The following is a 13464-nucleotide window of genomic DNA, read 5'->3' on the forward strand; positions in this document are numbered from 1 at the left end:
CAAAAACATTCTTTCCAGCCCTGTACTGTAAGTGAAATAGGCCATCATCATCTTTAATGCAAAAAGCACTTTCACCACTAAAGCTTGAGCGAAAAGTAGAAAAAATTAATTATTGAACACACTTGAAACTAAATAAAGACGCTTTATTGAATGAAACTTCAGTAACAAACTTTTGTAGCCGAGAGATTGGTAATGACCAAAACTGTGAGCGAGCAGAGTGAAACAGAAACAGACAACAAAACAGTTCATACTTTTTAAAAAGTTTTAATTTCTTTAATGACATTGACAAAAATAACAGGAAAGTTCTCAGTGTTTATGTGTAAAGTATTCATTAAATTAAGTGACTCAAGCAAATGAAAATATTGTACGCGTTACTTCAGCTTTATCATCTCTTGTCCTGTGCAGCGATTTGTTTAGAGCTTTATATAGTGTATGCATTTCTTCAGCTGTGTACTTTTTTTACAAGTTATAAACAAGATACTAATAAGTTTGTGTCAATCTACATGTTAAGCTGTCAATAAAACCAATAAATCCTGAAAATAATCCCTATGAAGTAATATTAGATAATATATTTGAGAAGAGAGTCATATGCTTTTTAATATAGGCCTTAATATAATCTATTTAAAACTTTAATTATTCGTATAATCATATATTTTCTTTACATAATAAAATACTGTATACACAAGGCAAGTTTTTAAAATTTTTTTCACAGCAGTTCACATTGGTTGTTAAACCCATGTCTCTTATGTATGGCTTTGAAATCAATAATCAAGACAAAATAACAGTTTTTTTGTTTAGCAGTGTGTTCAGTGAGTGAGTTAGTGTGTTTAGAATAGCAGACATGGTGGCAGAATAATGTGACAATGCATTCACACTTTGGTCACCGGGGGAGCCTCCTGAAGCTGCCTCAGCAGCTTTCAGAAGACACACGTAGTTCATGACGACCTCATCCACCTTGGCTACCACCTCGCGCCGTTCACTGTCGGTGCTCAGGCCTTCTACTAGTGACATGCAGGCTTGCGTTAGGCAGCACAGAGTGTGGAAGCTGTGCGTCAGCGTGAGCAGCAGCTCTTCTGGGCTACTGTACTCCACTGCCATCTGACTGCAGGCGCTGCTCAGCACTTTGGCCTGCATGAGAAGCAGCTGGGCGAACGTTTCCATGTCAGCCTCGCTGACCTCAGGCATGGCAATTCTGGAAGGCTGGCCTACACTTGAACGCAACACACCAATCATCTCTAAGGCATCCTTCCGTGCAAGTGCGAACCCCGTGTGAAGGCTGTAGGTTTTTCCTTTCATTGAGTTAATGTGAGCAAGCCGATCTTTGAGGCTCATGTTCTTCATATATGAGGCCATTTTGCTCCATTCAGCTTTGTAGTTTCTCAAGATAGTGTTTTCCTTGCCATAGAAAGAAACTGAGCTGTCAAAGTGCAGATCATGTGAGGTTATCTCTCCACCTTCATCACCGGCATGAGTATTCGACTTTCTCCTGAGGAAGCAGTGACTGAACGGCCCACGGCACTTCCATGCACCTGTATCCAGCCTCGGTGCTGTTTGCTCGGGCATCAACAGAGAGGCTCCTCTTAGCAGCTGTTCACCAGTTGAATTACAGGCAACTGAACCTTGGGACAAGCTCGTGGGTAAGGTTTTGGCAGAAAATGTCATCTGCTCTTTTGGGGGATCTTGAAACTGTAAATTCTGACTATCATTCTTCCCTGTAAGTATGGCTTTGGTCTTTTCAAACAGTACTTCTAAGCTCCTGGAACCTGGCATTAAGGTACTCCAGCTCCTCCTGAGCATCCGAACCCTTCGCAGCTTCCGGAGGCTGCCTGTTGTTGGGTCACATGAAGATCCGCTTGAGGGAAAAGCCAGGGTGTGTGGGTCAGGCTCAGGGCTGGCCTGTGTTAGCCGTTTGGGCTCTGTGCTACTTTGTAATGATGAAGGTGACATGATTGTGGTGGTGGTACTGGTCTCATTACAGAGAGCTAAAGATGACTCTTTCCCAGCCTTCTTCAGCTGTGTGCAAGCTACACTAGGGGTAGTAGGAAAACAAAGAGAACTGTTAAGCATCTACCTTAACATTAACACAATGTTCTTCAGTCTCACTGTATTATTGGTTCCAGTGATAGAAAAGACATATAGTGCACAATTAAGAAGGAATCTCTTAATCCTGGTGTAACTGATGGAAAATGTTATAGAGACATATTATCAATCTAGTCCATATGAGAATATCATAACAGCTAGTTAGCTTAGCATTGCAAAAGACTTTGGAGACAAGGAAATTGGCTCACCAAGCTCAGTCCAAAGGCAACAAAATGTACTTATGAGCAATCATGAAAAACTTAGCTTACATTAATACTTTGTTTCTTGTTTGATGAAGCTGTACAAAGTGCAGAAAGTCAAGAGGTAACATTTAGGACAATAACTTATAGATGTATTCATACTTTCTCCTTGTCTCCGATCTTTACGGTAAGCTAAGCCAACAAAGCGATGTGAAGCAACAGATATAAGAGTTGCATCAGTTGTAATATTACTGCAAGCGGAATGCGATTAAGATTAATACCCAATATGTCGAGTGGTTCGTTTAAGAAAAAAGTGCAATGTATATTGGCAAGTAATTTCAAACACATAAAAACAACAACATATTTATCCTCTGCTTGTATGTAGCTATGCTTATTGATCTGATTGTCAAATTTCCTAAATTTTGAAACATCTTTATATGTTGCAGTCCAAAGTACAGGCAAAATAGATTATGTGTGTTGTTCTCATAGCCATAATAAATGTCTAAAAGGAAAATAAAAATCAGCAAGTGCATATAACACCAAGCAGTTCACAGATATCAGTGTTTGTATTAAAAAATACTGTAAAATCTCATATGTATTTCCATGGAAAGCCTTTAAAGGCCTATGGACTATCCAGTTTAGTTTTTAATAGATCATCCTGACTGATATCTTGGGCTGTTATGGAATATCACAATTACATCAATGTCAGCATGTGTGTTGTCCAGTGGACTGACGTGAATACTGCCGAAAAGATGCCCACAGAAATTTGGTGTCAAGACACCCAAGTTTGTTCTGACTCCATAATTTCAGCAATGACTGCAGCACATGAAGCAGACTGTCATCACAGTTGAGCGGATATGCAGAGTCAAAGAGTGTCATCACAGTAAAAGGCGAACTATTTTGTCAAATATGTTAGGGGAAAGTTATTAAAAACCTGCAGTGACCCAGAAGTCCTGTATTGTCAGACACTGGTAAGACTGCTTCTTGTTACATTTATATATTGCAATCTCTTAGTGCTGTGTGTGTTATAAGCAAAATTTGATTCCCTTCTGGTTATACAGATGAGGGGTAGAAAAAGATATCATTGACACAAAAGCAAAATCTATCTATAGGCATCTGCCTTGAAAGTAAGTCAGGCAAAGTTTTGTTTGTTATTTTGGTAATTTGTGTAACCTGAGGATTTCAAACAAATTCTCAACCTTAGATTTGCCTGTTTTGATGAACTGTCTTAAATGTTGATCTTACCAGGTTACAGATTAGAGGTTCACCCTCCTGTTTAAGTTTACCTGTGGTTTCTTTTATCTTGGGCATTCTGTGACTGCTGTCCCGTGTAATTCCAAACCCAGGCTCAGCACTGGTAGCTGCATGGATCTTCCTCAGCAGGGTGGGGTCCATGGGGTGGCTGACCTTCCCTTGCCCGTGGGCCCCATAAGCCTTCTCCTCCGCAGTGACATAACTCAGCCCCTTGAGCGAAGATTCGGACAGTACATGCATATTGTCTGTGGCACAAAGGGGAGAGTCCATAGGGGTGACACAGCTGCTGCTCCCTGTGCTACAGCCTGCATCTATTGAGGAACACTGCGAGCTTTGGAGAGAATGAATGCCTTCGCTTTGAATTGATGACATGCGCTTGCTCACGTGGTATTCATATAACCGTGAGACATCTGGCTCCGACTGTGAAAGCTTCGTTTGCTGCCGCTCATTATCCTGTGAAGCAGCGTCGCCCTGTGCAGGGACGGGCCCTTTGGATGGGGAGATGAGATGGGCATTTAACTGTTGGCTTCTTTCATCTAAGTCCTGCTTCTCTCCCTTTGCTGTCAACCTGTCTGCGTGGGAAGCCTGTGAGTCACTCACACATTCTGGAGCGAGATTCTCAGCCATTTTGTTTCCAGGCACTCTCTGGTGCCATTTTTGATGCCTGTCTTTAAAATGAGTTCGCCCCAGATCAAGTTGGTTCATGTAATAGGAATCTCTCACAGTGAAAGCGTTATATTTCCCAACAAGATGAGGGAGCTCCTCCTTCGCTGAGTCTTGAGAAGCCGTGTTTGATTTGTCAGAATCGCAGGACTCTCCCTGGATTCTGCTCTCAGTCTCTCTCTGTTTTCCTCTCTGCCTGCTCATTAGAGAGCCAATGTGCATCTTAGTGAAGTATTCACTCACGGATTTTATTTCCATTGTCTCTGGCTCCATCTCGCCGCCATTCGAGTGAAATATCTGTGAGGAGGTGACAGAGGAGGATTTGGCCTCCTCCTCCTGTTGCTCCTGGGGTTTGTACTGCATAGCTCCTGCTCCACCATCACTGGGCGCACTCACCTCTGTCTTTTCCTCACTCATGGCGTGGTATCCTTCTGCCATGGCTACATGCATTCTCAGGTGGTTCTCTGAGTGTCTCTGAGCAGTGGCCAGCTCAGAGCTCTCTGTCATCTCTGAGGAGTTGGTCTCATTGCCAGAATCAGAAGAATCCGGACTAAATGCTCTCGATATTTCTACACCTGTGTACAAAAGAAAGACAAAAACCTCATTAAGAAATTCATTTGAGGCAAATGGAATATATCACAAGCCTGCAAGAGAGTAACAAATAATTATACGGATGATAGTGTAAATTACCGTGTAAATGATAGCTAATGTTAACTCGGGAATAACACATTTAGTAATAAATATAAATCATTACACAACAACATTCCACATAAGAGTCTTTAAAATATTCAAGTGTTGATTATGCATCTAATTAAAAACTAAGTAAGAAAGTAAATTAAAAAATAAATAAATCAATTCAATCAATCACACATCAGTCAATCAATCAATCATTCAAACAATAAAGACATGAGTTAATCCCAAAACAGCACTGGAATTATAAAAATATACACATCTGCATGTATTTTTTTTGTCATGTGAAAAATGCTTTTTTACAATTCTAAAAATATTTTTTAAAAATGACAAAATTATTGATACCCCTTAAAAATTTAAATTGTTGGAATTCTGCAATATATTTATATTGTAAGCATATACGTGTTTTCAGAGTTTGATGCTTTATAGCACTTTTGAAAATGGTCAGATGAGACACGAATAACTGTGTCAGTATAGGCAATGACTACCAGACTGTTTCCAAGCAGGTTAATGTCATGCTGGAATTATTATTAATAACTTTAAGATCTATGGGACTGTAGCCAATCACCCTGAACCAGGCAGCAGGTGGAAAACCGACTCAACAGAAGGAGTAGTCTGTATGGTGGGTGAGAAACCACAGAAAACTTAACATACACACAAGCTGTCTTCCAGGTAAAATGGTATCTGGTCAAATGTAAATGATTTTCTAACTGAAAGTGGGGGATCACGGAAGAATACCCAGGAAAGCCCCATTTCTGAAAGAGAAACTTAAATACATGGAACTTGCTAAAACACTTCTAAGTGATGCCGAGTCATACTGTTTCCGAGGGGATTTCCTTTAGACAAATGGAAGTAAATTACAGCTTTCACAAAAGAAAAGATGAGGCTTTAAAAGAAAAAAAAGCACCATCATCATTGTGAGGTATGGGAAAGGGTCCAGTGCAGACATTTGATATGAGGCTGCTTTGTTACATCTACCATGACAGGTTATGTTGACACTAATTTAAAAAAGCAGATTATTGAGGCTTTTAGGAGCAAAACATTAGCTGTAGCAGTATCAGAGAGCTCTGTCTCAGTCCCAGGTCATGGCTTTTCGAAGGCATAATGGCTCAAAAACATGCATCTAAAAGTAAAACATAAAAGAGAATGAAATATTAGGTTGTTCTAAAGCGGCCTGCTGAGAGTCCTGATGGTAAGCTGATTGAACATCCACAGATAAAATAAACAACTGAAGGAAAGCACCTGTGAAACCTAAGAGAACAGGAACAGAAATCGAAACTAACTGCTGAGAAGTGTTAAGGCTGCAAAAAGAAACTGCTGACTTAAATAGATATATTTGCCAATCTCGACTGATTAAAAAAAAATCGTCTTTACATTTGAGGGTACCAATAATTTTGGTGACGTCTATAGACGGCTATTTAAGATGATCTATTTTCTGTTATTTCTAATAACCAACAAAGCTTTCACGCTGTGTACTGTGCAGTTGTGAAAACAAATGGGTCCACAAAACAGGAATGAATCTCAAACTGACACAATAATGAACACAAATGTCTTTTCTCTCTCTCAAATGAATGAAGAAATACTCACAAATGGAAACATAGAACAAAATGGGCTTTATTGAAAAAAAAAAAAGACCAACAAATCAAAATGAATGGCTGGAACATGTGTAATGTTAATGGATGAATGTTACAATAGTATAAGGAGAACCTGTGCTACTCTCTGACTGTGCTGGACTCTGTTCCTCAGATGCAGCGAGGGCTTCGAGTGCCTGTAAGGTGGATACCACTGCATCATCCAGTGGCTTCCCGGGCCCCTCTGCTCCATGGGTGGGTACTGAATCTATGAGGGACACTGGGATATCATTGCAGGCCCCGTGGGCCCTTATCCCAGCCCCCTGCTGCTCCTCCTCATCAGAGCTGTCCCTGAAACCAGGAGGAGGAGCAGCAATGGCCATGTTAAGAGAGTGCAGCAGTACGTCATTGTCCTCCTCGTCATTACCCTCCGGTGGGGGAGGGAGGGAGGTCAAGTCAATGATGTCATCGCTGGACCCTGAGAGCGAGAGCAACGTAGGCTTGTCAATGTCACTCATCACCATGTCTTCCTCACAGCTGATGTCATCCTCGTCCTCTGCGTCATCTGTTGTCTCAGCGTAGCAGATATCATGCAGCAGTGGCTCCTCGATGCACTCAGTAGGACCAAAGATTTTGGTAGAGTACTGATACCCATCCTCTATCATCCTATAGTCATCCTCGAGACGTCTGTACATGGGGCTGTGATTGTCTAAAATCTCTGGGCCTTCATCCATCAGTCTCTGGTAGCCCAGATTTTGGGGGTTTACGCTGTCCAAGGGTGGGTCTCCAAAAATGAAGGACACCTTTGCACTTCTGGAGGAGTCTTGGGGTTTGGGTCTTGGGACATTCATATATGTTTGGGAACATGAGACTCTGCAGCACTCCACTCTCTCTGCATGGTGAATTGAGTGCTGGGGTTGGTGGATCTCAGTTATGTAGACTGGCTGGCCTTCACATCTGCCACGATCGAGGTAATCGCACTCTTGGTCAGAATATTCTTGGCTGCATCTCTGGTTGTTTCTGTCCTCGCCTCCTTTGTGGGGTGTACTATATGTACACTCAATGGGTTGGTAGTTCTGCTTTGCTCTCGTGGCGTGACCTGCAAAGAGGAAGCAAGACTTGATACAAGTCTATATAAAAACACCCAATTCTGATGAGTCATCTTGCGATCAGTTTTAGGCATACTTGTTTCCATGCTGTCGGTGTTTTTGGCCACGTTGAAGATGGAGCGTCGAGAGTCCACCAGCAATCTGTAGTAGCCAGCAGTCAAACAGGCCAGATTCATTGCGTCAACAGACTCCATTAGGAGAGTGATGGGCTGTGAAAGATGCACACAATCAGACAAAGGGAACAAAATAAATGGCACTAGTTGGTGGTAAAATTAGATTATAATGACTGCAGAGCAGGCTTGCTGTTGTTAGGGTTAAAGCAGAAAGTATTTGTGAAACAACATATTGTTCTCCTTTTAAAGAGGCAGAAATTTTGTTAACCTTTACATCCAGAACATGTAGTTCCACTCGAACCCTGTTTTCATCTTCTGTGTACATCTCAATGCGGTTGACATGACTAAAGTCTGCCAGAAGAGCCACCAAGTTGGTTTTGGTGTTAATCACATGACTGATGCCATATTTCGGCCCCACCAGCAAAGTTACTTCTGTGTGCTTCTCGCCTTGCTGTAAAGAGGAAGAAGGAGGCACCGTAACTACCACTGCCGTTATGTAAATTAGCACAATGTGGAACAGGGTGAAACCAGTGAGAGGTGACAAGAAAGTTTTACTCACGACTAGTGTTGATTTAAAGACGCGTCCTCCATAAAGCCTCAAATCACTGAGATACTTTAGATAGTGGACCTTTGCTTGCAAAGCAGTTAGCTGAATGGAGTAAAAAATAAATAGTATAAGGCACAAGCTGAAAATGCTTAAATTAGTTAGGTTAAAAAAAAGTGCAACACAGTCTGATCTACACAACAGCCCCGAATGATTTATTTCAAGTATTTAATACTCCACTAGGTGGAAGCCAAGAGTCAGATCTGGTGCAAGGAAAAGAGGAAGATGAATAGCCATACACTTGCAGAGAATAGACAAAAAGAGGAAAGCAGAAGCACAGTCTACCTTTTTACCAGGCGGCACCAGGTTTTGGTTGGTCTTGAGGATGTGAGTGAGAGCTTTTTTGATGTTTTTTTCTTTCATGCTAGACAGCACTGCGGGAGGCAGGAACAGCGCCAGACCCCACTCCTTCCTGCAGATGCGCAAAAACAAAAATGAAAAAAAGGTCACTCATCCACTACGACAAACAGTCAATTAATCATTCTTTTCCTGTGATTGATTTACCCAGAGGCGGTGCGGGAGTTTATGGATAGGGTGCAGTCAAAATGATCATCTAACCAGAGATGTATCTTTTGATGTTGCAGCAGTGCTTGTGAGGTCATTATATCATTTTATTGTTTGAGTGGGCTTAAGTTTAAGTGTGATTTACAGCTGGTAGAAGCAAAATAGGCTTTCAATTAGATGACATGTAGTAAAACATATGTAAAACCCAATCTACTTACTCAATATACTTCAGGGAAACTTTCTGGGACTGTTTGGTATTGATGGTTAGTATATACATCTGCAGAGCAGCCAGACGGAGAGCCATGTCGTATTTCAGCTCTGACCCAAATCTCTCTAATACCACATCATTACAGCTCTGGAGAAGACACAGACAGGGAGAGGTTACACTTCAGTCACAATTGTCGTCATGCTTAAACAAGGCCCTAATATTGTCTAAAATAACATAAATAATGTTTAATTCAATCTAATTATTATGTATTATGTGTATCTCCTGATATTTACCTGAACATATAGGTACTCAAATGCTACTGCATCTCTTCTAAGCAGGTCTACAGGATCCTTTGGGACAAAAGTGATCCGAAAAAAGCACTTCATTTTGTGGGACCCTGGCCTCTGCGTCACCTAGAGGACAAGTCAAAGATAAGGAAGGTCCTATTAGTCATTAAGTGCTTATTTCCCCAAGTACATTGTTGTACTTTCAGATAAGTACATGTGAAAAAATCCATTACATGCAAAAAATAAAATACAATAGGGTACTATGTAACATTTACAGTCATTTAATTAATAGTTTAACATTTTTGAAAAAGTTAAATATGTCTTTGTCAAAGACTTTGGTCAAAAACATTCTGATAGCTATACGTAAAATATTTAAGTGGAGCCAGGAGATGTTTAGCTTAGTTTGGTGTAAAGACTATGAAGTTGACCAAATGAACACATTTTGTTAAATCAATACAAATATAAGTGTTGCAATTTCTTTTCTAGGATTGTTTTATCATCTTTATTTTTAACTTATAAAAGAGATACACTTTGGACTGTGTACTGACGCTCTGTTTAATGGCACCCGTCTCACCTGAGTTAGCATCTCCTGCTCATGCAGGAGCATGAGTTTGCTGGCAGATCCCTCAGCTCTCTGCTCGAGCATCAGAGAGAAGTGCTCGATGCTCTTAATAGATAGCTTTTCTTGCAGGGTCAAAATGACGTCCTGTCATATAAACAATGTCATGGTTAATACAACAAGCAAACTGTGCAGATGCAGCAGCTTTCTCATGCGCAGCTCAGTGTCATAGCTATAGATCATTTTCACAGCTTAGCTTATGCAAAAAACATGAGTGTTATTGAACAATCAGAATTTTTAACTGAAGTAGAAGAAAAATAATTTGGGGAAAAAGGAAAAATAGCTAATTAAAATACATTTTCTGCTTGGAATCATATTTTCACTTGAAAGGTTTTGAAGGCTGTGCTGAAGAGAGGATTTTCCACTTTATAATGTACATTCAATATTTAAAATGAACATCACTTAAGGTTACGCAACAGCATTTCATAGTGAAGGGGCGCTCTTCCACCACCTACCTTAATGGATGTGGTGCTGTCAAATTTAAATGATTTAGTTTGCCCGTTTTCCAGGTACACCTTCAGAACATTTGGCATGAAAAGAAGGGAGTTGTCCTTCACAGTTTCCTGAGGATATAATATAACATACGTGATTAACAGATTTGACTTTTTCTAAGTGAAAGTTAGCTAATTTGATAATCCACTGTGGTGCATTAGCTGGGGTTGGGTGGGAAATTTTTAACTGGAAGACACACTCAAGGAAATCAAAGAAAAGATAAAACATTTTGAGAAACATACTTTTATGAGGTGATAAAAAGAGATTCACACCACTGTATAGAATGAATGTACTGCCAGGAGACAGTTGACTTAGCTTTATGTAAAGACTAAATGTGGTAAAAGTAAACCTGGCTCTGTGCAATGCTAACACAACTTCTTCCACCTACTTCTATAGCTCGCTGTTCATCTCGCAATAGTACAAAGACTTCAGGAGGTGAATATTTCCTAACAAAGAAATGAAGTGTAACATAACGCTCTTTAAAAAATGTATCAGTTTTACATTGTAGTTTTTGAATATTTAAAGCAAGAAGGAGGTAACTTGTAAGTTGGTGAGATTGTTTTTTAAGGTAGAGCTTCTTATTTACAGCTAAATGTCACTCACAAGCATATGCATGACAGTCACCCTAATACTTTTTTGTTTTTTTATTTCAAAATGGTGTGCCAGCTGTTGTAACAAATATGCGACTAATGATGTTTGTTTACATTTAATTTTCTCTTCTATAACATTTTTAAGCCAACAGAGTTCTGGCATTTAGAGTCAGAATAATACTGACATTTTACTTTACCTAACCCTAACCCAACAGTGTTTCCCCTTTTTTGTCAATGTTCTGTCTTTCAGTCATAAAGAATTTCATTTTACGGTTTGGGATTTCTAATATCTCTAAAAAAAAAAACCTTCCAGCCTTAAGAATTCAAGTCTGCTTCTGCCATCTTCTATTCAAAGTGCCAATGTGTAACATATGAATTAGTGTTCAATGTGACTTACTGGGACCTGTCCATTGATGATGACCTCTTCAGCGAATCGGACTTTAACAGGATTAGTCTTTAACTTGGCCTTTTTGGCTGCGCTGATGAATGCCGATTTGGGTGACTTTTAGAGGAAAAGAAGGTGGAAAAACAGGCATTAAAATGTGTGTGGTTTTTTTCACTTCACAAAATTCAAGGGCATGCTTCCTTCTTGAAACATGACACCCTCCTATTACTCTCTCTTTGATGATGCAATTAAGGTGGCACTGTGCAAAGGGATAAGAGAGAGGACACCCTCATGTCATTGAGCCTGCAAAGAAACCCCTGGTAAACAGAAGTAATTACAGACAGGATTATAAGAGCTCGGTCCTCAAAGTATTGTACACTGCTTTTCTGCAGCCGCAATCCTTGCTGTTCCTAAAGGCTTGTCGTGTTCAGGACTGAGCAAAGTGCATAAACAAAATGCATGATGACTGGATGAAATCTGAACTATAATAAACATTACGATTACTGTTTCATTGTATACAGTTTTCTACCACACAAGACATAGCACAGGTCTTGTGTCAAAATACAGTTTATATTTTGATTTTTCCTTTCCCTTGTTGTGAACATGCACTGACGGTTTGGTCTATTTTTGGAGGGAATCCAAGCATAAATCCATTCCCACTGAATTATTATGTGAACTGTAAACAAAGGCTGAATATATGCTCCTGGCACTGTGTGTTCACCGCCATCTGGTGCTCTGTGACTCTAGTAAATGCTGGAGTGGCAGGTTCACATGAGGTTCTGTGAGGATCTAACACACTACAACACGAGAAAACTTGGAAAGATTGCAGCAATCAGACTCCCCGTGAGTTCACTGGGCTCTAACACTTAGCCCAGGCATTACCGATGCTGTGCCAGAACTAACATATGGCATGATTAATGGCTTGTTTGCACAGAGTCAACAAAATAATCACCTCCAAATGCACATATAGCCAAGTGGAATGTATCGGATTTCATTCATAAGGAGGACAGGGAAACTTACTGGGTACGGCTGAACAACAGTTAGCAATATGGACTCCTTGCAGCTCCTGCGGGATAAAAGCAACAAAAAAAATAATGAAAGGTTAAGTTTCAATAAATTTAGAAGTTTTTTATGAACAACACAATTAATACAGTCAGAAAAGAGCAGAACGAACACAGTTTCAAAGTGGTGCACCTGGCAGTCCTGTCTTGGCACCATTGTGCTGAGCTTTGCTGCAGAGAAGAAGCCTATTCAAGGCCACGGGAGCTGTAGAGGAGTGGCCACATGGGCACTTTTCCCTGTACTAATGTACTGTTTACAGACTGCAGCACAGGTCACGCAAGGACCAAAGGCTCAGTGCCAGCTTCTCAGCTGTGTGAATGAAATTAATCTAATGAGACGCTTGAAGAAACAACAACACCAGCATACAGCTAAATGAAGCAGGTGGCTAGAGTAATGTTATATTGCTTTATCTATCCAGCTATGATATTTGATTTTTGAGCATATCAGAATAAGATAAAGAAATACAGTGATGGTATGCTTAGAGTGCTTTATGTTTTTTGCAGTTATCAACAGTATCTCCATAGGCAGTAAACTGTTTTATATATTTTAGAGCAGAAATTTTAAGTAAAGACAGTGCAATGAACTACAATATGTCATTTTGTACAAAAAGTATTAAATCTTTGGATGTTTGGGTGTTTTTATTAAAGTTAATTAAGAGTGCTGTATTACCTGACAAGGTCGATAACCCTCTCTCTGGGTGCTGAACTGACTGCCTCATCATTAATCATGATGATCTCGTCCCCTGGGATCAGTTTGCCTTCTGATGGACCCCCTGCCAAAACACACCAAAAAAAGACTTAATGGCCCAAACTTTGCACGGTCCTACCTTTTTTTTTTTTTTCCTGTCTTGGGCCTCAAAGCTCTAATGAATGCTTTCTCATTGAGGACTGTTCAAATCAATGAATCATCGACGTAAACTACAGTCTCACTGGGTTTTCCTCTTAGCCACATTTTAGGAGGCTTTCATCTCGTGTTGATATAGTAACAGTCATGGATTGAATGAGTCACTGTGTTGTGGTAGAGTCCACTGTGTA

The 13464-nt window shown here is 40.2% G+C and overlaps 1 protein-coding gene across 4 annotated transcripts in view; it reads right to left on the bottom strand.

Annotated features, from left to right (window-relative positions):
- Positions 1-150: 150 nt before the first annotated feature.
- The window catches only part of LOC147311516 (FERM and PDZ domain-containing protein 4-like), a 38807-nt gene continuing 25493 nt past the window's right edge, over positions 151-13464 (bottom strand). For all 4 annotated transcript variants that reach the window (XM_086267736.1, XM_086267737.1, XM_086267738.1 and 1 more), the window contains 14 exons: positions 13100-13202; positions 12389-12434; positions 11381-11485; positions 10357-10464; positions 9857-9988; positions 9289-9408; positions 9006-9142; positions 8569-8695; positions 8239-8328; positions 7948-8130; positions 7643-7775; positions 6594-7556; positions 3566-4771; positions 151-2024 (listed from right to left, as the gene is read on the bottom strand). In XM_086267736.1, coding sequence (XP_086123862.1) covers positions 769-2024; positions 3566-4771; positions 6594-7556; positions 7643-7775; positions 7948-8130; positions 8239-8328; positions 8569-8695; positions 9006-9142; positions 9289-9408; positions 9857-9988; positions 10357-10464; positions 11381-11485; positions 12389-12434; positions 13100-13202 — 4709 coding nt within the window. In that variant the 3' untranslated portion in view covers positions 151-768. The remainder of the gene's footprint in view (positions 2025-3565; positions 4772-6593; positions 7557-7642; positions 7776-7947; positions 8131-8238; positions 8329-8568; positions 8696-9005; positions 9143-9288; positions 9409-9856; positions 9989-10356; positions 10465-11380; positions 11486-12388; positions 12435-13099; positions 13203-13464) is intronic.

This window comes from Aulonocara sp. 'chitande type north' Nkhata Bay, linkage group LG16, assembly GCF_057382095.1.
Source record: "Aulonocara sp. 'chitande type north' Nkhata Bay isolate Kocher_YH1m ecotype deep benthic linkage group LG16, A_spYH_male_GT1.1, whole genome shotgun sequence".
NCBI classification, from domain to species: domain Eukaryota; kingdom Metazoa; phylum Chordata; class Actinopteri; order Cichliformes; family Cichlidae; genus Aulonocara; species Aulonocara sp. 'chitande type north' Nkhata Bay.